Source organism: Coregonus lavaretus (assembly GCF_964263955.1).
Source record: "Coregonus lavaretus genome assembly, contig: HAP1_SCAFFOLD_448, whole genome shotgun sequence".
NCBI lineage: Eukaryota > Metazoa > Chordata > Actinopteri > Salmoniformes > Salmonidae > Coregonus > Coregonus lavaretus.
In genome coordinates, this window is record NW_028163708.1 from 82,888 (window position 1) to 109,496 (window position 26,609).

At 44.0% G+C, this 26,609-nt stretch overlaps 1 protein-coding gene across 1 annotated transcript; it reads right to left on the reverse strand.

Annotated features, from left to right (window-relative positions):
* Positions 1-26,341, reverse strand: LOC311117844 (uncharacterized protein). Its single transcript, XM_084192753.1, has 2 exons — positions 25,744-26,341; positions 1-799 (listed from the first exon to the last, which is right to left on the reverse strand). The coding sequence occupies exons 1-2, from the start codon at positions 26,123-26,125 to the stop codon at positions 81-83; spliced, it is 1,101 nt and encodes a 366-aa protein (XP_084048879.1). The 5' UTR covers positions 26,126-26,341; the 3' UTR covers positions 1-80.
* Between the last annotated feature and the right edge of the window lie 268 nt (positions 26,342-26,609).

Sequence of the window (26,609 nt, forward strand, 5' to 3'; positions counted from 1 at the left end):
TAAAACACACATTTATTTTTATAAGCTTTAAGCAAGTTGATTTCATGTGGCATAAACAAAAACAATCTCAAATTCTTAGCTTAGTACTTTAACTTAGAACATAGCTTCTCAATTCTCTCATGTGATTTCAGGGCCGCTAACCGGGGAAATGTCATTGAACAATGAGAGCAGTGGAAAATCTTCTGTCTGGTGTGTGTTCTCTCATGTGATTTCAGGTGTCCTTCCCAGTTAAAACTCTTTCCACATTGAGAGCAGTGGTAAGGCTTCTCTCCTGTATGTGAAGATTTTTCTCCTGTGTGTGAAGGCTTCTCTTCTGTATGTGAAGGTTTTTCTCCTGTGTGTATTCTTTGATGATGTTTCAGGCTCTGTAACCAGGTAAACAACTTTCCACACTGGGAGCATTGGTGAGGCTTTTCTCCTATATGTGTTCTGTCATGTTCCTTCAGGTCCCCTGATTGGGTAAAACTCTGTCCACAGTTGAGGCAGCGGTAGAGGTTTTTTCCTGTATGTATTCTCTCATGTTCTTTCAGGTTCGCTAAGCAGGTAAAATTATTTCCGCAGTGGGAGCAGTGGTAAAGCTTTTCTCCAGTGTTTGTTCTCTGATGTAATTTTAGTTGACCTGACCGGGTAAAACACTTTCCACACAGGGAGCATTGGTAAGGCTTTTCTCCCGTGTGTATTCTCTCATGTCTTTTCAGGCTCCATAGCCATCTAAAACTCTTTCCACAACTGGAACAGTGGTGTGGTCTCTCTGGCTTGGACGTCTCTGGCTCTGGTTCCTCTGAGTCTGGTCTCTCTCCTGCCAAAGACAAACAGAGTTTATTTAAACTGAGCGACCTGAATGAAACCTCCACATGATAAAACGGTCTTCCTGTGAGGTTTAATCCAGACTAGATCCCTCAATAACCTGAGGTCAGTTTTCAGAACATTCCATCATGTAAAAATATCTTGATGAGATAAAAAAAAAAAACGAATGATATTGTAGAGCTTCAAATCTAATCTTGCTCTCATAAAATGCAATTTATTTAATCTGAGCAGAGCTCTATAATAATAGATACAAATAACTTTCTGTCAATTTCACAGGTTTAATTTGATCCATAGTTAATAACATTTTGTGTTTAAGAAACGTGACAAATACATTTTGATTTGTTGGTGGCCCACTCTTTGATGGTATAGACATTTTACAGCACGGCTCTCCAACCCTGTTCCTGGAGAGCCACCGTCCTGTAGGTTTTCACTCCAACCTTAATCTAGCACATCTGATTGTAATAATTAGCTGGTTGATAAACTGAATCAGGTTAGTTACAACTGGGGCTGAAATAGCTGTAATTAGCTGGTTGATCAGCTGAATCCGGTTAGTTACAACTGGGGCTGAAGTAGCTGTAATTAGCTGGTTGATCAGCTGTCAGGTTAGTTACAACTGGGGCTGAAGTAGCTGTAATTAGCTGGTTGATCAGCTGAACCAGGTTAGTTACAACTGGGGCTGAAGTAGCTGTAATTAGCTGGTTGATCAGCTGAATCAGGTTAGTTACAACTGGGGCTGAAATAGCTGTAATTAGCTGGTTGATCAGCTGAATCAGGTTAGTTACAACTGGGGCTGAAGTAGCTGTAATTAGCTGGTTGATCAGCTGTCAGGTTAGTTACAACTGGGGCTGAAGTAGCTGTAATTAGCTGGTTGATCAGCTGAACCAGGTTAGTTACAACTGGGGCTGAAGTAGCTGTAATTAGCTGGTTGATCAGCTGAATCAGGTTAGTTACAACTGGGGCTGAAATAGCTGTAATTAGCTGGTTGATCAGCTGAATCAGGTTAGTTACAACTGGGGCTGAAGTAGCTGTAATTAGCTGGTTGATCAGCTGTCAGGTTAGTTACAACTGGGGCTGAAGTAGCTGTAATTAGCTGGTTGATCAGCTGAACCAGGTTAGTTACAACTGGGGCTGAAGTAGCTGTAATTAGCTGGTTGATCAGCTGAATCAGGTTAGTTACAACTGGGGCTGAAGTAGCTGTAATTAGCTGGTTGATCAGCTGTCAGGTTAGTTACAACTGGGGCTGAAGTAGCTGTAATTAGCTGGTTGATCAGCTGTCAGGTTAGTTACAACTGGGGCTGAAGTAGCTGTAATTAGCTGGTTGATCAGCTGAATCAGGTTAGTTACAACTGGGGCTGAAGTAGCTGTAATTAGCTGGTTGATCAGCTGTCAGGTTAGTTACAACTGGGGCTGAAGTAGCTGTAATTAGCTGGTTGATCAGCTGTCAGGTTAGTTACAACTGGGGCTGAAGTAGCTGTAATTAGCTGGTTGATCAGCTGAATCAGGTTAGTTACAACTGGGGCTGAAGTAGCTGTAATTAGCTGGTTGATCAGCTGAATCAGGTTAGTTACAACTGGGGCTGAAGTAGCTGTAATTAGCTGGTTGATCAGCTGTCAGGTTAGTTACAACTGGGGCTGAAGTAGCTGTAATTAGCTGGTTGATAAACTGAACCAGGTTAGTTACAACTGGGGCTGAAGTAGCTGTAATTAGCTGGTTGGTCAGCTGTCAGGTTAGTTACAACTGGGGCTGAAGTAGCTGTAATTAGCTGGTTGATCAGCTGAATCAGGTTAGTTACAACTGGGGCTGAAGTAGCTGTAATTAGCTGGTTGATCAGCTGTCAGGTTAGTTACAACTGGGGCTGAAGTAGCTGTAATTAGCTGGTTGATAAATTGAACCAGGTTTGTTACAACTGGGGCTGAAGTAGCTGTAATTAGCTGGTTGATCAGCTGAATCAGGTTAGTTACAACTGGGGCTGAAGTAGCTGTAATTAGCTGGTTGATCAGCTGTCAGGTTAGTTACAACTGGGGCTGAAGTAGCTGTAATTAGCTGGTTGATCAGCTGTCAGGTTAGTTACAACTGGGGCTGAAGTAGCTGTAATTAGCTGGTTGGTCAGCTGAACCAGGTTAGTTACAACTGGGGCTGAAGTAGCTGTAATTAGCTGGTTGATCAGCTGTCAGGTTAGTTACAACTGGGGCTGAAGTAGCTGTAATTAGCTGGTTGGTCAGCTGAACCAGGTTAGTTACAACTGGGGCTGAAGTAGCTGTAATTAGCTGGTTGATCAGCTGAACCAGGTTAGTTACAACTGGGGCTGAAGTAGCTGTAATTAGCTGGTTGATCAGCTGTCAGGTTAGTTACAACTGGGGCTGAAGTAGCTGTAATTAGCTGGTTGATAAACTGAACCAGGTTAGTTACAACTGGGGCTGAAGTAGCTGTAATTAGCTGGTTGATCAGCTGTCAGGTTAGTTACAACTGGGGCTGAAGTAGCTGTAATTAGCTGGTTGGTCAGCTGTCAGGTTAGTTACAACTGGGGCTGAAGTAGCTGTAATTAGCTGGTTGATCAGCTGTCAGGTTAGTTACAACTGGGGCTGAAGTAGCTGTAATTAGCTGGTTGATAAACTGAACCAGGTTAGTTACAACTGGGGCTGAAGTAGCTGTAATTAGCTGGTTGATCAGCTGAACCAGGTTAGTTACAACTGGGGCTGAAGTAGCTGTAATTAGCTGGTTGATCAGCTGTCAGGTTAGTTACAACTGGGGCTGAAGTAGCTGTAATTAGCTGGTTGATCAGCTGTCAGGTTAGTTACAACTGGGGCTGAAGTAGCTGTAATTAGCTGGTTGATCAGCTGAATCAGGTTAGTTACAACTGGGGCTGAAGTAGCTGTAATTAGCTGGTTGATCAGCTGAATCAGGTTAGTTACAACTGGGGCTGAAGTAGCTGTAATTAGCTGGTTGATCAGCTGAACCAGGTTAGTTACAACTGGGGCTGAAGTAGCTGTAATTAGCTGGTTGATCAGCTGAATCAGGTTAGTTACAACTGGGGCTGAAGTAGCTGTAATTAGCTGGTTGATAAACTGAACCAGGTTAGTTACAACTGGGGCTGAAGTAGATGTAATTAGCTGGTTGATCAGCTGTCAGGTTAGTTACAACTGGGGCTGAAGTAGCTGTAATTAGCTGGTTGAAAAGCTGAACCAGGTTAGTTACAACTGGGGCTGAAGTAGCTGTAATTAGCTGGTTGATCAGCTGAATCAGGTTAGTTACAACTGGGGCTGAAGTAGCTGTAATTAGCTGGTTGATCAGCTGTCAGGTTAGTTACAACTGGGGCTGAAGTAGCTGTAATTAGCTGGTTGATCAGCTGTCAGGTTAGTTACAACTGGGGCTGAAGTAGCTGTAATTAGCTGGTTGATCAGCTGAATCAGGTTAGTTACAACTGGGGCTGAAGTAGCTGTAATTAGCTGGTTGATCAGCTGTCAGGTTAGTTACAACTGGGGCTGAAGTAGCTGTAATTAGCTGGTTGATCAGCTGTCAGGTTAGTTACAACTGGGGCTGAAGTAGCTGTAATTAGCTGGTTGATCAGCTGAATCAGGTTAGTTACAACTGGGGCTGAAGTAGCTGTAATTAGCTGGTTGATAAACTGAACCAGGTTAGTTACAACTGGGGCTGAAGTAGCTGTAATTAGCTGGTTGGTCAGCTGTCAGGTTAGTTACAACTGGGGCTGAAGTAGCTGTAATTAGCTGGTTGGTCAGCTGTCAGGTTAGTTACAACTGGGGCTGAAGTAGCTGTAATTAGCTGGTTGATCAGCTGAATCAGGTTAGTTACAACTGGGGCTGAAGTAGCTGTAATTAGCTGGTTGATCAGCTGAATCAGGTTAGTTAAAACTGGGGCTGAAGTAGCTGTAATTAGCTGGTTGATCAGCTGAACCAGGTTAGTTACAACTGGGACTGAAGTAGCTGTAATTAGCTGGTTGATCAGCTGAATCAGGTTAGTTACAACTGGGGCTGAAGTAGCTGTAATTAGCTGGTTGATCAGCTGTCAGGTTAGTTACAACTGGGGCTGAAGTAGCTGTAATTAGCTGGTTGATAAATTGAACCAGGTTAGTTACAACTGGGGCTGATATAGCTGCAATTAGCTGGTTGATCAGCTGAATCAGGTTAGTTACAACTGGGGCTGAAGTAGCTGTAATTAGCTGTTGATCAGCTGTCAGGTTAGTTACAACTGGGGCTGAAGTAGCTGTAATTAGCTGGTTGGTCAGCTGAACCAGGTTAGTTACAACTGGGGCTGAAGTAGCTGTAATTAGCTGGTTGATCAGCTGAACCAGGTTAGTTACAACTGGGGCTGAAGTAGCTGTAATTAGCTGGTTGATCAGCAGTCAGGTTAGTTACAACTGGGGCTGAAGTAGCTGTAATTAGCTGGTTGATAAACTGAACCAGGTTAGTTACAACTGGGGCTGAAGTAGCTGTAATTAGCTGGTTGATCAGCTGTCAGGTTAGTTACAACTGGGGCTGAAGTAGCTGTAATTAGCTGGTTGGTCAGCTGTCAGGTTAGTTACAACTGGGGCTGAAGTAGCTGTAATTAGCTGGTTGATCAGCTGTCAGGTTAGTTACAACTGGGGCTGAAGTAGCTGTAATTAGCTGGTTGATAAACTGAACCAGGTTAGTTACAACTGGGGCTGAAGTAGCTGTAATTAGCTGGTTGGTCAGCTGTCAGGTTAGTTACAACTGGGGCTGAAGTAGCTGTAATTAGCTGGTTGGTCAGCTGTCAGGTTAGTTACAACTGGGGCTGAAGTAGCTGTAATTAGCTGGTTGATCAGCTGAATCAGGTTAGTTACAACTGGGGCTGAAGTAGCTGTAATTAGCTGGTTGATCAGCTGTCAGGTTAGTTACAACTGGGGCTGAAGTAGCTGTAATTAGCTGGTTGATCAGCTGAACCAGGTTAGTTACAACTGGGGCTGAAGTAGCTGTAATTAGCTGGTTGATCAGCTGAATCAGGTTAGTTACAACTGGGGCTGAAGTAGCTGTAATTAGCTGGTTGATCAGCTGAGTCAGGTTAGTTACAACTGGGGCTGAAGTAGCTGTAATTAGCTGGTTGATCAGCTGTCAGGTTAGTTACAACTGGGGCTGAAGTAGCTGTAATTAGCTGGTTGGTCAGCTGAATCAGGTTAGTTACAACTGGGGCTGAAGTAGCTGTAATTAGCTGGTTGATCAGCTGAATCAGGTTAGTTACAACTGGGGCTGAAGTAGCTGTAATTAGCTGGTTGGTCAGCTGAATCAGGTTAGTTACAACTGGGGCTGAAGTAGCTGTAATTAGCTGGTTGATCAGCTGTCAGGTTAGTTACAACTGGGGCTGAAGTAGCTGTAATTAGCTGGTTGATCAGCTGAGTCTGGTTAGTTACAACTGGGGCTGAAGTAGCTGTAATTAGCTGGTTGATCAGCTGAGTCAGGTTAGTTACAACTGGGGCTGAAGTAGCTGTAATTAGCTGGTTGATCAGCTGAATCAGGTTAGTTACAACTGGGGCTGAAGTAGCTGTAATTAGCTGGTTGATCAGTTGTCAGGTTAGTTACAACTGGGGCTGAAGTAGCTGTAATTAGCTGGTTGATCAGCTGTCAGGTTAGTTACAACTGGGGCTGAAGTAGCTGTAATTAGCTGGTTGATCAGCTGTCAGGTTAGTTACAACTGGGGCTGAAGTAGCTGTAATTAGCTGGTTGATCAGCTGAACCAGGTTAGATACAACTGGGGCTGAAGTAGCTGTAATTAGCTGGTTGATCAGCTGAATCAGGTTAGTTACAACTGGGGCTGAAGTAGCTGTAATTAGCTGGTTGATCAGCTGTCAGGTTAGTTACAACTGGGGCTGAAGTAGCTGTAATTAGCTGGTTGATCAGCTGAACCAGGTTAGTTACAACTGGGGCTGAAGTAGCTGTAATTAGCTGGTTGATCAGCTGAACCAGGTTAGTTACAACTGGGGCTGAAGTAGCTGTAATTAGCTGGTTGATCAGCTGAATCAGGTTAGTTACAACTGAGGCTGAAGTAGCTGTAATTAGCTGGTTGATCAGCTGAGTCAGGTTAGTTACAACTGGGGCTGAAGTAGCTGTAATTAGCTGGTTGATCAGCTGAATCAGGTTAGTTACAACTGGGGCTGAAGTAGCTGTAATTAGCTGGTTGATCAGCTGTCAGGTTAGTTACAACTGGGGCTGAAGTAGCTGTAATTAGCTGGTTGATCAGCTGAATCAGGTTAGTTACAACTGGGGCTGAAGTAGCTGTAATTAGCTGGTTGGTCAGCTGAATCAGGTTAGTTACAACTGGGGCTGAAGTAGCTGTAATTAGCTGGTTGATAAACTGAGTCAGGTTAGTTACAACTGGCGCTGAAGTAGTGTAATTAGCTGGTTGATCAGCTGAATCAGGTTAGTTACAACTGGGGCTGAAGTAGCTGTAATTAGCTGGTTGATCAGCTGAATCAGGTTAGTTACAACTGGGGCTGAAGTAGCTGTAATTAGCTGGTTGATCAGCTGTCAGGTTAGTTACAACTGGGGCTGAAGTAGCTGTAATTAGCTGGTTGATCAGCTGAACCAGGTTAGTTACAACTGGGGCTGAAGTAGCTGTATTTAGCTGGTTGATCAGCTGAGTCAGGTTAGTTACAACTGGGGCTGAAGTAGCTGTAATTAGCTGGTTGATCAGCTGAATCAGGTTAGTTACAACTGGGGCTGAAGTAGCTGTAATTAGCTGGTTGATCAGCTGTCAGGTTAGTTACAACTGGGGCTGAAGTAGCTGTAATTAGCTGGTTGATCAGCTGAATCAGGTTAGTTACAACTGGGGCTGAAGTAGCTGTAATTAGCTGGTTGATCAGCTGTCAGGTTAGTTACAACTGGGGCTGAAGTAGCTGTAATTAGCTGGTTGATCAGCTGAACCAGGTTAGTTACAACTGGGGCTGAAGTAGCTGTAATTAGCTGGTTGATAAATTGAACCAGGTTAGTTACAACTGGGGCTGAAGTAGCTGTAATTAGCTGGTTGATCAGCTGAATCAGGTTAGTTACAACTGGGGCTGAAGTAGCTGTAATTAGCTGTTGATCAGCTGTCAGGTTAGTTACAACTGGGGCTGAAGTAGCTGTAATTAGCTGGTTGGTCAGCTGAACCAGGTTAGTTACAACTGGGGCTGAAGTAGCTGTAATTAGCTGGTTGATCAGCTGAACCAGGTTAGTTACAACTGGGGCTGAAGTAGCTGTAATTAGCTGGTTGATCAGCAGTCAGGTTAGTTACAACTGGGGCTGAAGTAGCTGTAATTAGCTGGTTGATAAACTGAACCAGTTTAGTTACAACTGGGGCTGAAGTAGCTGTAATTAGCTGGTTGATCAGCTGTCAGGTTAGTTACAACTGGGGCTGAAGTAGCTGTAATTAGCTGGTTGGTCAGCTGTCAGGTTAGTTACAACTGGGGCTGAAGTAGCTGTAATTAGCTGGTTGATCAGCTGTCAGGTTAGTTACAACTGGGGCTGAAGTAGCTGTAATTAGCTGGTTGATAAACTGAACCAGGTTAGTTACAACTGGGGCTGAAGTAGCTGTAATTAGCTGGTTGGTCAGCTGTCAGGTTAGTTACAACTGGGGCTGAAGTAGCTGTAATTAGCTGGTTGGTCAGCTGTCAGGTTAGTTACAACTGGGGCTGAAGTAGCTGTAATTAGCTGGTTGATCAGCTGAATCAGGTTAGTTACAACTGGGGCTGAAGTAGCTGTAATTAGCTGGTTGATCAGCTGTCAGGTTAGTTACAACTGGGGCTGAAGTAGCTGTAATTAGCTGGTTGGTCAGCTGAACCAGGTTAGTTACAACTGGGGCTGAAGTAGCTGTAATTAGCTGGTTGATCAGCTGTCAGGTTAGTTACAACTGGGGCTGAAGTAGCTGTAATTAGCTGGTTGATCAGCTGAATCAGGTTAGTTACAACTGGGGCTGAAGTAGCTGTAATTAGCTGGTTGATCAGCTGAGTCAGGTTAGTTACAACTGGGGCTGAAGTAGCTGTAATTAGCTGGTTGATCAGCTGTCAGGTTAGTTACAACTGGGGCTGAAGTAGCTGTAATTAGCTGGTTGGTCAGCTGAATCAGGTTAGTTACAACTGGGGCTGAAGTAGCTGTAATTAGCTGGTTGATCAGCTGAATCAGGTTAGTTACAACTGGGGCTGAAGTAGCTGTAATTAGCTGGTTGGTCAGCTGAATCAGGTTAGTTACAACTGGGGCTGAAGTAGCTGTAATTAGCTGGTTGATCAGCTGTCAGGTTAGTTACAACTGGGGCTGAAGTAGCTGTAATTAGCTGGTTGATCAGCTGAGTCTGGTTAGTTACAACTGGGGCTGAAGTAGCTGTAATTAGCTGGTTGATCAGCTGAGTCAGGTTAGTTACAACTGGGGCTGAAGTAGCTGTAATTAGCTGGTTGATCAGCTGAATCAGGTTAGTTACAACTGGGGCTGAAGTAGCTGTAATTAGCTGGTTGATCAGCTGTCAGGTTAGTTACAACTGGGGCTGAAGTAGCTGTAATTAGCTGGTTGATCAGCTGTCAGGTTAGTTACAACTGGGGCTGAAGTAGCTGTAATTAGCTGGTTGATCAGCTGTCAGGTTAGTTACAACTGGGGCTGAAGTAGCTGTAATTAGCTGGTTGATCAGCTGAACCAGGTTAGATACAACTGGGGCTGAAGTAGCTGTAATTAGCTGGTTGATCAGCTGAATCAGGTTAGTTACAACTGGGGCTGAAGTAGCTGTAATTAGCTGGTTGATCAGCTGTCAGGTTAGTTACAACTGGGGCTGAAGTAGCTGTAATTAGCTGGTTGATCAGCTGAACCAGGTTAGTTACAACTGGGGCTGAAGTAGCTGTAATTAGCTGGTTGATCAGCTGAATCAGGTTAGTTACAACTGGGGCTGAAGTAGCTGTAATTAGCTGGTTGATCAGCTGAATCAGGTTAGTTACAACTGGGGCTGAAGTAGCTGTAATTAGCTGGTTGATCAGCTGAACCAGGTTAGTTACAACTGGGGCTGAAGTAGCTGTAATTAGCTGGTTGATCAGCTGAATCAGGTTAGTTACAACTGAGGCTGAAGTAGCTGTAATTAGCTGGTTGATCAGCTGAGTCAGGTTAGTTACAACTGGGGCTGAAGTAGCTGTAATTAGCTGGTTGATCAGCTGAATCAGGTTAGTTACAACTGGGGCTGAAGTAGCTGTAATTAGCTGGTTGATCAGCTGTCAGGTTAGTTACAACTGGGGCTGAAGTAGCTGTAATTAGCTGGTTGATCAGCTGAATCAGGTTAGTTACAACTGGGGCTGAAGTAGCTGTAATTAGCTGGTTGATCAGCTGTCAGGTTAGTTACAACTGGGGCTGAAGTAGCTGTAATTAGCTGGTTGATAAACTGAGTCAGGTTAGTTACAACTGGCGCTGAAGTAGATGTAATTAGCTGGTTGATCAGCTGAATCAGGTTAGTTACAACTGGGGCTGAAGTAGCTGTAATTAGCTGGTTGATCAGCTGAATCAGGTTAGTTACAACTGGGGCTGAAGTAGCTGTAATTAGCTGGTTGATCAGCTGTCAGGTTAGTTACAACTGGGGCTGAAGTAGCTGTAATTAGCTGGTTGATCAGCTGAACCAGGTTAGTTACAACTGGGGCTGAAGTAGCTGTATTTAGCTGGTTGATCAGCTGAGTCAGGTTAGTTACAACTGGGGCTGAAGTAGCTGTAATTAGCTGGTTGATCAGCTGTCAGGTTAGTTACAACTGGGGCTGAAGTAGCTGTAATTAGCTGGTTGATCAGCTGAATCAGGTTAGTTACAACTGGGGCTGAAGTAGCTGTAATTAGCTGGTTGATCAGCTGTCAGGTTAGTTACAACTGGGGCTGAAGTAGCTGTAATTAGCTGGTTGATCAGCTGAACCAGGTTAGTTACAACTGGGGCTGAAGTAGCTGTAATTAGCTGGTTGATCAGCTGAATCAGGTTAGTTACAACTGGGGCTGAAGTAGCTGTAATTAGCTGGTTGATCAGCTGTCAGGTTAGTTACAACTGGGGCTGAAGTAGCTGTAATTAGCTGGTTGATCAGCTGTCAGGTTAGTTACAACTGGGGCTGAAGTAGCTGTAATTAGCTGGTTGGTCAGCTGTCAGGTTAGTTACAACTGGGGCTGAAGTAGCTGTAATTAGCTGGTTGATAAACTGAACCAGGTTAGTTACAACTGGGGCTGAAGTAGCTGTAATTAGCTGGTTGATCAGCTGAATCAGGTTAGTTACAACTGAGGCTGAAGTAGCTATAATTAGCTGGTTGATCAGCTGTCAGGTTAGTTACAACTGGGGCTGAAGTAGCTGTAATTAGCTGGTTGATCAGCTGAACCAGGTTAGTTACAACTGGGGCTGAAGTAGCTGTAATTAGCTGGTTGATCAGCTGAGTCAGGTTAGTTACAACTGGGGCTGAAGTAGCTGTAATTAGCTGGTTGATCAGCTGAGTCAGGTTAGTTACAACTGGGGCTGAAGTAGCTGTAATTAGCTGGTTGATCAGCTGAGTCAGGTTAGTTACAACTGGGGCTGAAGTAGCTGTAATTAGCTGGTTGATCAGCTGAATCAGGTTAGTTACAACTGGGGCTGAAGTAGCTGTAATTAGCTGGTTGATCAGCTGTCAGGTTAGTTACAACTGGGGCTGAAGTAGCTGTAATTAGCTGGTTGATCAGCTGAGTCAGGTTAGTTACAACTGGGGCTGAAGTAGCTGTAATTAGCTGGTTGATCAGCTGTCAGGTTAGTTACAACTGGGGCTGAAGTAGCTGTAATTAGCTGGTTGATCAGCTGAATCAGGTTAGTTACAACTGGGGCTGAAGTAGCTGTAATTAGCTGGTTGATAAACTGAACCAGGTTAGTTACAACTGGGGCTGAAGTAGCTGTAATTAGCTGGTTGATCAGCTGAATCAGGTTAGTTACAACTGGGGCTGAAGTAGCTGTAATTAGCTGGTTGATCAGCTGAATCAGGTTAGTTACAACTGGGGCTGAAGTAGCTGTAATTAGCTGGTTGATCAGCTGTCAGGTTAGTTACAACTGGGGCTGAAGTAGCTGTAATTAGCTGGTTGGTCAGCTTAACCAGGTTAGTTACAACTGGGGCTGAAGTAGCTGTAATTAGCTGGTTGGTCAGCTGAGTCAGGTTAGTTACAACTGGGGCTGAAGTAGCTGTAATTAGCTGGTTGATCAGCTGAATCAGGTTAGTTACAACTGGGGCTGAAGTAGCTGTAATTAGCTGGTTGATCAGCTGAATCAGGTTAGTTACAACTGGGGCTGAAGTAGCTGTAATTAGCTGGTTGATCAGCTGTCAGGTTAGTTACAACTGGGGCTGAAGTAGCTGTAATTAGCTGGTTGGTCAGCTGAACCAGGTTAGTTACAACTGGGGCTGAAGTAGCTGTAATTAGCTGGTTGATCAGCTGAACCAGGTTAGTTACAACTGGGGCTGAAGTAGCTGTAATTAGCTGGTTGATCAGCTGAATCAGGTTAGTTACAACTGGGGCTGAAGTAGCTGTAATTAGCTGGTTGATAAACTGAACCAGGTTAGTTACAACTGGGGCTGAAGTAGCTGTAATTAGCTGGTTGATCAGCTGAATCAGGTTAGTTACAACTGGGGCAGAAGTAGCTGTAATTAGCTGGTTGATCAGCTGAGTCAGGTTAGTTACAACTGGGGCTGAAGTAGCTTTAATTAGCTGGTTGATCAGCTGAATCAGGTTAGTTACAACTGGGGCTGAAGTAGCTGTAATTAGCTGGTTGATCAGCTGAATCAGGTTAGTTACAACTGGGGCTGAAGTAGCTGTAATTAGCTGGTTGATAAACTGAATCAGGTTAGTTACAACTGGGGCTGAAGTAGCTGTAATTAGCTGGTTGATCAGCTGAGTCAGGTTAGTTACAACTGGGGCTGAAGTAGCTGTAATTAGCTGGTTGATCAGCTGAGTCAGGTTAGTTACAACTGGGGCTGAAGTAGCTGTAATTAGCTGGTTGATCAGCTGTCAGGTTAGTTACAACTGGGGCTGAAGTAGCTGTAATTAGCTGGTTGATCAGCTGAACCAGGTTAGTTACAACTGGGGCTGAAGTAGCTGTAATTAGCTGAGTCAGGTTAGTTACAACTGGGGCTGAAGTAGCTGTAATTAGCTGGTTGATCAGCTGAGTCAGGTTAGTTACAACTGGGGCTGAAGTAGCTGTAATTAGCTGGTTGATCAGCTGAGTCAGGTTAGTTACAACTGGGGCTGAAGTAGCTGTAATTAGCTGGTTGATCAGCTGAATCAGGTTAGTTACAACTGGGGCTGAAGTAGCTGTAATTAGCTGGTTGATCAGCTGTCAGGTTAGTTACAACTGGGGCTGAAGTAGCTGTAATTAGCTGGTTGATCAGCTGAGTCAGGTTAGTTACAACTGGGGCTGAAGTAGCTGTAATTAGCTGGTTGATCAGCTGTCAGGTTAGTTACAACTGGGGCTGAAGTAGCTGTAATTAGCTGGTTGATCAGCTGAATCAGGTTAGTTACAACTGGGGCTGAAGTAGCTGTAATTAGCTGGTTGATAAACTGAACCAGGTTAGTTACAACTGGGGCTGAAGTAGCTGTAATTAGCTGGTTGATCAGCTGAATCAGGTTAGTTACAACTGGGGCTGAAGTAGCTGTAATTAGCTGGTTGATCAGCTGAATCAGGTTAGTTACAACTGGGGCTGAAGTAGCTGTAATTAGCTGGTTGATCAGCTGTCAGGTTAGTTACAACTGGGGCTGAAGTAGCTGTAATTAGCTGGTTGGTCAGCTGAACCAGGTTAGTTACAACTGGGGCTGAAGTAGCTGTAATTAGCTGGTTGGTCAGCTGAGTCAGGTTAGTTACAACTGGGGCTGAAGTAGCTGTAATTAGCTGGTTGATCAGCTGAATCAGGTTAGTTACAACTGGGGCTGAAGTAGCTGTAATTAGCTGGTTGATCAGCTGAATCAGGTTAGTTACAACTGGGGCTGAAGTAGCTGTAATTAGCTGGTTGATCAGCTGTCAGGTTAGTTACAACTGGGGCTGAAGTAGCTGTAATTAGCTGGTTGGTCAGCTGAACCAGGTTAGTTACAACTGGGGCTGAAGTAGCTGTAATTAGCTGGTTGATCAGCTGAACCAGGTTAGTTACAACTGGGGCTGAAGTAGCTGTAATTAGCTGGTTGATCAGCTGAATCAGGTTAGTTACAACTGGGGCTGAAGTAGCTGTATTTAGCTGGTTGATAAACTGAACCAGGTTAGTTACAACTGGGGCTGAAGTAGCTGTAATTAGCTGGTTGATCAGCTGAATCAGGTTAGTTACAACTGGGGCTGAAGTAGCTGTAATTAGCTGGTTGATAAACTGAACCAGGTTAGTTACAACTGGGGCTGAAGTAGCTGTAATTAGCTGGTTGATCAGCTGAATCAGGTTAGTTACAACTGGGGCTGAAGTAGCTGTAATTAGCTGGTTGATCAGCTGAATCAGGTTAGTTACAACTGGGGCTGAAGTAGCTGTAATTAGCTGGTTGATCAGCTGAACCAGGTTAGTTACAACTGGGGCTGAAGTAGCTGTAATTAGCTGGTTGATCAGCTGAATCAGGTTAGTTACAACTGGGGCTGAAGTAGCTGTAATTAGCTGGTTGATTAGCTGAGTCAGGTTAGTTACAACTGGGGCTGAAGTAGCTGTAATTAGCTGGTTGATAAACTGAGTCAGGTTAGTTACAACTGGGGCTGAAGTAGCTGTAATTAGCTGGTTGATCAGCTGAGTCAGGTTAGTTACAACTGGGGCTGAAGTAGCTGTAATTAGCTGGTTGATCAGCTGTCAGGTTAGTTACAACTGGGGCTGAAGTAGCTGTAATTAGCTGGTTGATCAGCTGTCAGGTTAGTTACAACTGGGGCTGAAGTAGCTGTAATTAGCTGGTTGATCAGCTGAGTCAGGTTAGTTACAACTGGGGCTGAAGTAGCTGTAATTAGCTGGTTGATCAGCTGAATCAGGTTAGTTACAACTGGGGCTGAAGTAGCTGTAATTAGCTGGTTGATCAGCTGAATCAGGTTAGTTACAACTGGGGCTGAAGTAGCTGTAATTAGCTGGTTGATAAACTGAATCAGGTTAGTTACAACTGGGGCTGAAGTAGCTGTAATTAGCTGGTTGATCAGCTGAGTCAGGTTAGTTACAACTGGGGCTGAAGTAGCTGTAATTAGCTGGTTGATCAGCTGAGTCAGGTTAGTTACAACTGGGGCTGAAGTAGCTGTAATTAGCTGGTTGATCAGCTGAATCAGGTTAGTTACAACTGGGGCTGAAGTAGCTGTAATTAGCTGGTTGATCAGCTGAATCAGGTTAGTTACAACTGGGGCTGAAGTAGCTGTAATTAGCTGGTTGATCAGCTGAACCAGGTTAGTTACAACTGAGGCTGAAGTAGCTGTAATTAGCTGGTTGATCAGCTGAATCAGGTTAGTTACAACTGGGGCTGAAGTAGCTGTAATTAGCTGGTTGATCAGCTGAATCAGGTTAGTTACAACTGGGGCTGAAGTAGCTCTAATTAGCTGGTTGATCAGCTGAATCAGGTTAGTTACAACTGAGGCTGAAGTAGCTGTAATTAGCTGGTTGATCAGCTGAGTCAGGTTAGTTACAACTGGGGCTGAAGTAGCTGTAATTAGCTGGTTGATCAGCTGAATCAGGTTAGTTACAACTGGGGCTGAAGTAGCTGTAATTAGCTGGTTGATCAGCTGTCAGGTTAGTTACAACTGGGGCTGAAGTAGCTGTAATTAGCTGGTTGATCAGCTGAATCAGGTTAGTTACAACTGGGGCTGAAGTAGCTGTAATTAGCTGGTTGATCAGCTGTCAGGTTAGTTACAACTGGGGCTGAAGTAGCTGTAATTAGCTGGTTGATAAACTGAGTCAGGTTAGTTACAACTGGCGCTGAAGTAGATGTAATTAGCTGGTTGATCAGCTGAATCAGGTTAGTTACAACTGGGGCTGAAGTAGCTGTAATTAGCTGGTTGATCAGCTGAATCAGGTTAGTTACAACTGGGGCTGAAGTAGCTGTAATTAGCTGGTTGATCAGCTGTCAGGTTAGTTACAACTGGGGCTGAAGTAGCTGTAATTAGCTGGTTGATCAGCTGAACCAGGTTAGTTACAACTGGGGCTGAAGTAGCTGTATTTAGCTGGTTGATCAGCTGAGTCAGGTTAGTTACAACTGGGGCTGAAGTAGCTGTAATTAGCTGGTTGATCAGCTGTCAGGTTAGTTACAACTGGGGCTGAAGTAGCTGTAATTAGCTGGTTGATCAGCTGAATCAGGTTAGTTACAACTGGGGCTGAAGTAGCTGTAATTAGCTGGTTGATCAGCTGTCAGGTTAGTTACAACTGGGGCTGAAGTAGCTGTAATTAGCTGGTTGATCAGCTGAACCAGGTTAGTTACAACTGGGGCTGAAGTAGCTGTAATTAGCTGGTTGATCAGCTGAATCAGGTTAGTTACAACTGGGGCTGAAGTAGCTGTAATTAGCTGGTTGATCAGCTGTCAGGTTAGTTACAACTGGGGCTGAAGTAGCTGTAATTAGCTGGTTGATCAGCTGTCAGGTTAGTTACAACTGGGGCTGAAGTAGCTGTAATTAGCTGGTTGGTCAGCTGTCAGGTTAGTTACAACTGGGGCTGAAGTAGCTGTAATTAGCTGGTTGATAAACTGAACCAGGTTAGTTACAACTGGGGCTGAAGTAGCTGTAATTAGCTGGTTGATCAGCTGAATCAGGTTAGTTACAACTGAGGCTGAAGTAGCTATAATTAGCTGGTTGATCAGCTGTCAGGTTAGTTACAACTGGGGCTGAAGTAGCTGTAATTAGCTGGTTGATCAGCTGAACCAGGTTAGTTACAACTGGGGCTGAAGTAGCTGTAATTAGCTGGTTGATCAGCTGAGTCAGGTTAGTTACAACTGGGGCTGAAGTAGCTGTAATTAGCTGGTTGATCAGCTGAGTCAGGTTAGTTACAACTGGGGCTGAAGTAGCTGTAATTAGCTGGTTGATCAGCTGAGTCAGGTTAGTTACAACTGGGGCTGAAGTAGCTGTAATTAGCTGGTTGATCAGCTGAATCAGGTTAGTTACAACTGGGGCTGAAGTAGCTGTAATTAGCTGGTTGATCAGCTGTCAGGTTAGTTACAACTGGGGCTGAAGTAGCTGTAATTAGCTGGTTGATCAGCTGAGTCAGGTTAGTTACAACTGGGGCTGAAGTAGCTGTAATTAGCTGGTTGATCAGCTGTCAGGTTAGTTACAACTGGGGCTGAAGTAGCTGTAATTAGCTGGTTGATCAGCTGAATCAGGTTAGTTACAACTGGGGCTGAAGTAGCTGTAATTAGCTGGTTGATAAACTGAACCAGGTTAGTTACAACTGGGGCTGAAGTAGCTGTAATTAGCTGGTTGATCAGCTGAATCAGGTTAGTTACAACTGGGGCTGAAGTAGCTGTAATTAGCTGGTTGATCAGCTGAATCAGGTTAGTTACAACTGGGGCTGAAGTAGCTGTAATTAGCTGGTTGATCAGCTGTCAGGTTAGTTACAACTGGGGCTGAAGTAGCTGTAATTAGCTGGTTGGTCAGCTTAACCAGGTTAGTTACAACTGGGGCTGAAGTAGCTGTAATTAGCTGGTTGGTCAGCTGAGTCAGGTTAGTTACAACTGGGGCTGAAGTAGCTGTAATTAGCTGGTTGATCAGCTGAATCAGGTTAGTTACAACTGGGGCTGAAGTAGCTGTAATTAGCTGGTTGATCAGCTGAATCAGGTTAGTTACAACTGGGGCTGAAGTAGCTGTAATTAGCTGGTTGATCAGCTGTCAGGTTAGTTACAACTGGGGCTGAAGTAGCTGTAATTAGCTGGTTGGTCAGCTGAACCAGGTTAGTTACAACTGGGGCTGAAGTAGCTGTAATTAGCTGGTTGATCAGCTGAACCAGGTTAGTTACAACTGGGGCTGAAGTAGCTGTAATTAGCTGGTTGATCAGCTGAATCAGGTTAGTTACAACTGGGGCTGAAGTAGCTGTAATTAGCTGGTTGATAAACTGAACCAGGTTAGTTACAACTGGGGCTGAAGTAGCTGTAATTAGCTGGTTGATCAGCTGAATCAGGTTAGTTACAACTGGGGCAGAAGTAGCTGTAATTAGCTGGTTGATCAGCTGAGTCAGGTTAGTTACAACTGGGGCTGAAGTAGCTTTAATTAGCTGGTTGATCAGCTGAATCAGGTTAGTTACAACTGGGGCTGAAGTAGCTGTAATTAGCTGGTTGATCAGCTGAATCAGGTTAGTTACAACTGGGGCTGAAGTAGCTGTAATTAGCTGGTTGATAAACTGAATCAGGTTAGTTACAACTGGGGCTGAAGTAGCTGTAATTAGCTGGTTGATCAGCTGAGTCAGGTTAGTTACAACTGGGGCTGAAGTAGCTGTAATTAGCTGGTTGATCAGCTGAGTCAGGTTAGTTACAACTGGGGCTGAAGTAGCTGTAATTAGCTGGTTGATCAGCTGTCAGGTTAGTTACAACTGGGGCTGAAGTAGCTGTAATTAGCTGGTTGATCAGCTGAACCAGGTTAGTTACAACTGGGGCTGAAGTAGCTGTAATTAGCTGAGTCAGGTTAGTTACAACTGGGGCTGAAGTAGCTGTAATTAGCTGGTTGATCAGCTGAGTCAGGTTAGTTACAACTGGGGCTGAAGTAGCTGTAATTAGCTGGTTGATCAGCTGAGTCAGGTTAGTTACAACTGGGGCTGAAGTAGCTGTAATTAGCTGGTTGATCAGCTGAATCAGGTTAGTTACAACTGGGGCTGAAGTAGCTGTAATTAGCTGGTTGATCAGCTGTCAGGTTAGTTACAACTGGGGCTGAAGTAGCTGTAATTAGCTGGTTGATCAGCTGAGTCAGGTTAGTTACAACTGGGGCTGAAGTAGCTGTAATTAGCTGGTTGATCAGCTGTCAGGTTAGTTACAACTGGGGCTGAAGTAGCTGTAATTAGCTGGTTGATCAGCTGAATCAGGTTAGTTACAACTGGGGCTGAAGTAGCTGTAATTAGCTGGTTGATAAACTGAACCAGGTTAGTTACAACTGGGGCTGAAGTAGCTGTAATTAGCTGGTTGATCAGCTGAATCAGGTTAGTTACAACTGGGGCTGAAGTAGCTGTAATTAGCTGGTTGATCAGCTGAATCAGGTTAGTTACAACTGGGGCTGAAGTAGCTGTAATTAGCTGGTTGATCAGCTGTCAGGTTAGTTACAACTGGGGCTGAAGTAGCTGTAATTAGCTGGTTGGTCAGCTGAACCAGGTTAGTTACAACTGGGGCTGAAGTAGCTGTAATTAGCTGGTTGGTCAGCTGAGTCAGGTTAGTTACAACTGGGGCTGAAGTAGCTGTAATTAGCTGGTTGATCAGCTGAATCAGGTTAGTTACAACTGGGGCTGAAGTAGCTGTAATTAGCTGGTTGATCAGCTGAATCAGGTTAGTTACAACTGGGGCTGAAGTAGCTGTAATTAGCTGGTTGATCAGCTGTCAGGTTAGTTACAACTGGGGCTGAAGTAGCTGTAATTAGCTGGTTGGTCAGCTGAACCAGGTTAGTTACAACTGGGGCTGAAGTAGCTGTAATTAGCTGGTTGATCAGCTGAACCAGGTTAGTTACAACTGGGGCTGAAGTAGCTGTAATTAGCTGGTTGATCAGCTGAATCAGGTTAGTTACAACTGGGGCTGAAGTAGCTGTATTTAGCTGGTTGATAAACTGAACCAGGTTAGTTACAACTGGGGCTGAAGTAGCTGTAATTAGCTGGTTGATCAGCTGAATCAGGTTAGTTACAACTGGGGCTTAAGTAGCTGTAATTAGCTGGTTGATAAACTGAACCAGGTTAGTTACAACTGGGGCTGAAGTAGCTGTAATTAGCTGGTTGATCAGCTGAATCAGGTTAGTTACAACTGGGGCTGAAGTAGCTGTAATTAGCTGGTTGATCAGCTGAATCAGGTTAGTTACAACTGGGGCTGAAGTAGCTGTAATTAGCTGGTTGATCAGCTGAACCAGGTTAGTTACAACTGGGGCTGAAGTAGCTGTAATTAGCTGGTTGATCAGCTGAATCAGGTTAGTTACAACTGGGGCTGAAGTAGCTGTAATTAGCTGGTTGATTAGCTGAGTCAGGTTAGTTACAACTGGGGCTGAAGTAGCTGTAATTAGCTGGTTGATAAACTGAGTCAGGTTAGTTACAACTGGGGCTGAAGTAGCTGTAATTAGCTGGTTGATCAGCTGAGTCAGGTTAGTTACAACTGGGGCTGAAGTAGCTGTAATTAGCTGGTTGATCAGCTGTCAGGTTAGTTACAACTGGGGCTGAAGTAGCTGTAATTAGCTGGTTGATCAGCTGTCAGGTTAGTTACAACTGGGGCTGAAGTAGCTGTAATTAGCTGGTTGATCAGCTGAGTCAGGTTAGTTACAACTGGGGCTGAAGTAGCTGTAATTAGCTGGTTGATCAGCTGAATCAGGTTAGTTACAACTGGGGCTGAAGTAGCTGTAATTAGCTGGTTGATCAGCTGAATCAGGTTAGTTACAACTGGGGCTGAAGTAGCTGTAATTAGCTGGTTGATAAACTGAATCAGGTTAGTTACAACTGGGGCTGAAGTAGCTGTAATTAGCTGGTTGATCAGCTGAGTCAGGTTAGTTACAACTGGGGCTGAAGTAGCTGTAATTAGCTGGTTGATCAGCTGAGTCAGGTTAGTTACAACTGGGGCTGAAGTAGCTGTAATTAGCTGGTTGATCAGCTGAATCAGGTTAGTTACAACTGGGGCTGAAGTAGCTGTAATTAGCTGGTTGATCAGCTGAATCAGGTTAGTTACAACTGGGGCTGAAGTAGCTGTAATTAGCTGGTTGATCAGCTGAACCAGGTTAGTTACAACTGAGGCTGAAGTAGCTGTAATTAGCTGGTTGATCAGCTGAATCAGGTTAGTTACAACTGGGGCTGAAGTAGCTGTAATTAGCTGGTTGATCAGCTGAATCAGGTTAGTTACAACTGGGGCTGAAGTAGCTGTAATTAGCTGGTTGATCAGCTGTCAGGTTAGTTACAACTGGGGCTGAAGTAGCTGTAATTAGCTGGTTGATAAACTGAACCAGGTTAGTTACAACTGGGGCTGAAGTAGCTGTAATTAGCTGGTTACAACTGTAGTTTTGATCCCTGTAATATGGATATATTCCATACAGGGTTCTATCACGATGCGTCCAGAAGAGGGTACCACCACTACACAGAGTCACTAGAAGTCCATACTTGTAACAATGTCAATTCGTTACACAAACCTGTGTTTGTCCCGTGTAATTGAGTGTTTTGTTTGCTGAAAATCCGTAGTTTTTAATAAAACACATTTTATGTGACGTCTTTCCATTGTTTTCCAATGGAGTAGGAAGTTACGACTTCAAGCGTGCTTCAAGCGTGCTCTCCCACTGTTGTTACGGAGCTGTCAGTTGGATTCTACTGTTTACCTGTACTTGTCCTGATTGTTACAGAGCTGTCAGTTGGATTCTACTGTTTACCTGTGCTTGTCCTGATTGTTACAGAGCTGTCAGTTGGATTCTACTGTTTACCTGTGCTTGTCCTGATTGTTACAGAGCTGTCAGTTGGATTCTACTGTTTCCCTGTGCTCTCCCACTGTTGTTACGGAGCTGTCAGTTGGATGCTACTGTTTACCTGTGCTTGTCCTGATTGTTATGGAGCTGTCAGTTGGATTCTACTGTTTACCTGTGCTTGTCCTGATTGTTATGGAGCCGTCAGTTGGATTCTACTGTTTACCTGTGCTTGTCCTGATTGTTATGGAGCTGTCAGTTGGATTCTACTGTTTACCTGTGCTTGTCCTGATTGTTACAGAGCTGTCAGTTGGATTCTACTGTTTACCTGTGCTTGTCCTGATTGTTATGGAGCTGTCAGTTGGATTCTACTGTTTACCTGTGCTTGTCCTGATTGTTACGGAGCCGTCAGTTGGATTCTACTGTTTACCTGTGCTTGTCCTGATTGTTACAGAGCTGTCAGTTGGATTCTACTGTTTACCTGTGCTTGTCCTGATTGTTACAGAGCTGTCAGTTGGATTCCACTGTTTACCTGTGCTTGTCCTGATTGTTACAGAGCTGTCAGTTGGATTCTATTGTTTACCTGTGCTTGTCCTGATTGTTATGGAGCTGTCAGTTGGATTCTACTGTTTACCTGTGCTTGTCCTGATTGTTACAGAGCTGTCAGTTGGATTCTACTGTTTACCTGTGCTTGTCCTGATTGTTACGGAGCTGTCAGTTGGATTCTACTGTTTACCTGTGCTTGTCCTGATTGTTACAGAGCCGTCAGTTGGATTCTACTGTTTACCTGTGCTCTCCCACTGTTGTTATGGAGCTATCAGTTGGATTCTACTGTTTACCTGTGCTTGTCCTGATTGTTACAGAGCCGTCAGTTGGATTCTACTGTTTACCTGTGCTTGTCCTGATTGTTACAGAGCCGTCAGTTGGATTCTACTGTTTACCTGTGCTTGTCCTGATTGTTACAGAGCTGTCAGTTGGATTCTACTGTTTACCTGTGCTTGTCCTGATTGTTACAGAGCCGTCAGTTGGATTCTACTGTTTACCTGTGCTTGTCCTGATTGTTACGGAGCTGTCAGTTGGATTCTACTGTTTACCTGTGCTTGTCCTGATTGTTATGGAGCCGTCAGTTGGATGCTACTGTTTACCTGTGCTTGTCCTGATTGTTACAGAGCTGTCAGTTGGATTCTACTGTTTACCTGTGCTTGTCCTGATTGTTACGGAGCTGTCAGTTGGATTCTACTGTTTACTTGTGCTTGTCCTGATTGTTATGGAGCCGTCAGTTGGATTCTACTGTTTACCTGTGCTTGTCCTGATTGTTACAGAGCTGTCAGTTGGATTCTACTGTTTACCTGTGCTTGTCCTGATTGTTACAGAGCTGTCAGTTGGATTCTACTGTTTACCTGTGCTTGTCCTGATTGTTACAGAGCTGTCAGTTGGATTCTACTGTTTACCTGTGCTTGTCCTGATTGTTATGGAGCTGTCAGTTGGATTCTACTGTTTACCTGTGTTTGTCCTGATTGTTACAGAGCTGTCAGTTGGATTCTACTGTTTACCTGTGCTTGTCCTGATTGTTACAGAGCTGTCAGTTGGATTCTACTGTTTACCTGTGCTTGTCCTGATTGTTATGGAGCCGTCAGTTGGATTCTACTGTTTACCTGTGCTTGTCCTGATTGTTACAGAGCTGTCAGTTGGATTCTACTGTTTACCTGTGCTTGTCCTGATTGTTATGGAGCTGTCAGTTGGATTCTACTGTTTACCTGTGCTTGTCCTGATTGTTATGGAGCCGTCAGTTGGATTCTACTGTTTACCTGTGCTTGTCCTGATTGTTACAGAGCTGTCAGTTGGATTCTACTGTTTACCTGTGCTTGTCCTGATTGTTACAGAGCTGTCAGTTGGATTCTACTGTTTACCTGTGCTTGTCCTGATTGTTATGGAGCTGTCAGTTGGATTCTACTGTTTACCTGTGTTTGTCCTGATTGTTACAGAGCTTTCAGTTAGATTCTACTGTTTACCTGTGCTTGTCCTGATTGTTACAGAGCTGTCAGTTGGATTCTACTGTTTACCTGTGCTTGTCCTGATTGTTATGGAGCCGTCAGTTGGATTCTACTGTTTACCTGTGCTTGTCCTGATTGTTACAGAGCTGTCAGTTGGATTCTACTGTTTACCTGTGCTTGTCCTGATTGTTACAGAGCTGTCAGTTGGATTCTACTGTTTACCTGTGCTTGTCCTGATTGTTACAGAGCTGTCAGTTGGATTCTACTGTTTACCTGTGCTTGTCCTGATTGTTACAGAGCTGTCAGTTGGATTCTACTGTTTACCTGTGCTTGTCCTGATTGTTATGGAGCTGTCAGTTGGATTCTACTGTTTACCTGTGTTTGTCCTGATTGTTACAGAGCTTTCAGTTGGATTCTACTGTTTACCTGTGCTTGTCCTGATTGTTACAGAGCTGTCAGTTGGATTCTACTGTTTACCTGTGCTTGTCCTGATTGTTATGGAGCCGTCAGTTGGATTCTACTGTTTACCTGTGCTTGTCCTGATTGTTACGGAGCCGTCAGTTGGATTCTACTGTTTACCTGTGCTTGTCCTGATTGTTACAGAGCCGTCAGTTGGATTCTACTGTTTACCTGTGCTTGTCCTGATTGTTATGGAGCTGTCAGTTGGATTCTACTGTTTACCTGTGCTTGTCCTGATTGTTACAGAGCTGTCAGTTGGATTCTACTGTTTACCTGTGCTTGTCCTGATTGTTACAGAACTGTCAGTTGGATTCTACTGTTTACCTGTGCTTGTCCTGATTGTTATGGAGCTGTCAGTTGGATTCTACTGTTTACCTGTGCTTGTCCTGATTGTTATGGAGCCGTCAGTTGTATTCTACTGTTTACCTGTGCTTGTCCTGAATGTTACAGCGCTGTCAGTTGGATTCTACTGTTTACCTGTGCTTGTCCTGATTGTTATTTAGCTGTCAGTTGGATTCTACTGTTTACCTGTGCTTGTCCTGATTGTTACAGAGCTGTCAGTTGGATTCTACTGTTTACCTGTGCTTGTCCTGATTGTTACAGAGCTGTCAGTTGGATTCTACTGTTTACCTGTGCTTGTCCTGATTGTTATGGAGCTGTCAGTTGGATTCTACTGTTTACCTGTGCTTGTCCTGATTGTTACAGAGCTGTCAGTTGGATTCTACTGTTTACCTGTGCTTGTCCTGATTGTTATGGAGCTGTCAGTTGGATTTGGAATCCATCGTTTTTTATAAAACAAATCTCATTCTATAGATCCCCTGCCCAAACAAAAAAAATCTGCAGTGCAACGACGGGCTGCTCCTTCTCCCCCCTTGACAGAGGACGTGTAAAATGCTACTTTTTTCAAAAACTACAGATTTCAGCAAACAAAGAAAGTCACACAATTACACAGGTCTAACATAGTATGGACTTCTAGTGACTCTGTGTAGTGGTGGTACCCTGTTCTGGACGCATCGTGTTAGAACCCTGTATGGAAGATACACATAAGAATGAATAGAAAGGGTGTCTCCATTCAAGTCAATGACGGCATAATGCAGGGTTTCCCTCACTCGGTTCTCGGGACCCCCCAAGGGGGTCAAACCGTGCACCCCTTGGGGTTCCCGGGGACCCAGTTCGGGGAAACGCTGGCATAATGTGTGGACTGGCAGCCAATTGGAGCGTACCCATGCCAGGAAGTAAAAGCAGGAAGTGTACCATTCAATCTGCGCTGTGATTTGTTGAGTAAACTCAACTGACATTACAAAAAATGCATTCCATTGCATGAGCCACATCGGTTAGCATAATTTGAATGAACATTCTACATTACCATGGCAATCCCGCATCAGTTGATAGAACATTCCAAAAAACACCATGGAAATTATTGCATCACAATACCATGCAGCCATTGTGAGTGTACCCATGAATTTACCAGTCAATTGCCAGGGTTAGAGCTTCCAAGCCTCTTCTATTCATTCTTATTGCTATGGTATGTCAGATATCCATATTACAGTGATCTAAACTAGAACCAGGGTTGGCGCTTCCAAGCCTGTTCTATTCATTCTTATTGCTATGGTATGTCAGATATCCATATTACAGTGATCTAAACTAGAACCAGGGATAGAGCTTCCAAGCCTGTTCTATTCATTCTTATTGCTATGGTATGTCAGATATCCATATTACAGTGATCTAAACTAGAACCAGGGTTGGAGCTTCCAAGCCTGTTCTATTCATTCTTATTGCTATGGTATGTCAGATATCCATATTACAAGTGATCTAAACTAGAACCAGGGTTGGAGCAACAAACTACAGGACGGTGGCTCCCCAGGAACAGGGTTGGAACAATTCCAACAGTACTAAAACAACATATTCAAGTTTGGAACTTCGGTAGAACGCCCCTTTAAAACCACACATGGGTTTAACAACTGCATAGTTTGTGCCCTTGTTTTTAGACAGTACTCACGCATGGTGTTAATCAGATCCGTCTCCTCCTCTCCTTCTTCTTCCTCCAATGTGACAGTGATCTCCCCTTCCTCCTCCTTCACTCCAAACACTTCTTCCTCTTCTTCCACTGTGACAGTCATCTCCTCCTCTTCTTCTTTCACTCTTTCAACTGCATCCTTCTCTTCCCCCTCTTCTTTCACTGTAACATTCTCCTCCTCTTTCACTCTGACTGCCTCTTCCTTTTCTTTCACTCTAACTACCATCTCTTCTTTCACTGTAACAGCATAATCCTCTACTTCTTTTTTTATTGTAACATCCTCCTCCTCTTTCACTAGAGCTTCTTTCTCCGTCCAGCAGACCTCCTCTTCTTTAGCAGGAGGAGAGTAGCTTAGTGAGCTCATGGTCGGGGATGTTAGCTAGCTAGCTAGTTAGCATTAGCGACTAGTACTAGGCTATCTTAGTTAGCGATTCAGATAGCTACTAGCAACGTAAATATGAAATTAAAGGGGGTAACTAGCTATACGACAGAAATGTAATTAAAATCCAGTGGCTAATTTACACCGAAAGCGTCTACAGAGCTTGAATGTTTCGAGTATGTTGGCTAGCAAGCTTCCGGTGTCGTCGTCTTCTTCTTCGATGAGGTTTAACGGCGGTTGGCATCCAATTTGTTGCATTACCGCCACCTACTAGACTGGAGTATAACTCCCCTTATATTTTGCTTGAAAGATAAAATAAAAATAAAGAAATACCCTACCATCTAACACCATACTCACAAATTCAAAACTATTACTAATAATTAACCCCACCCTTCTCCACTATTTAAATATACTCACTCCTACCTCATGCCCTCAAACTGAAAGGATGGAACATCACCACTTAACACTC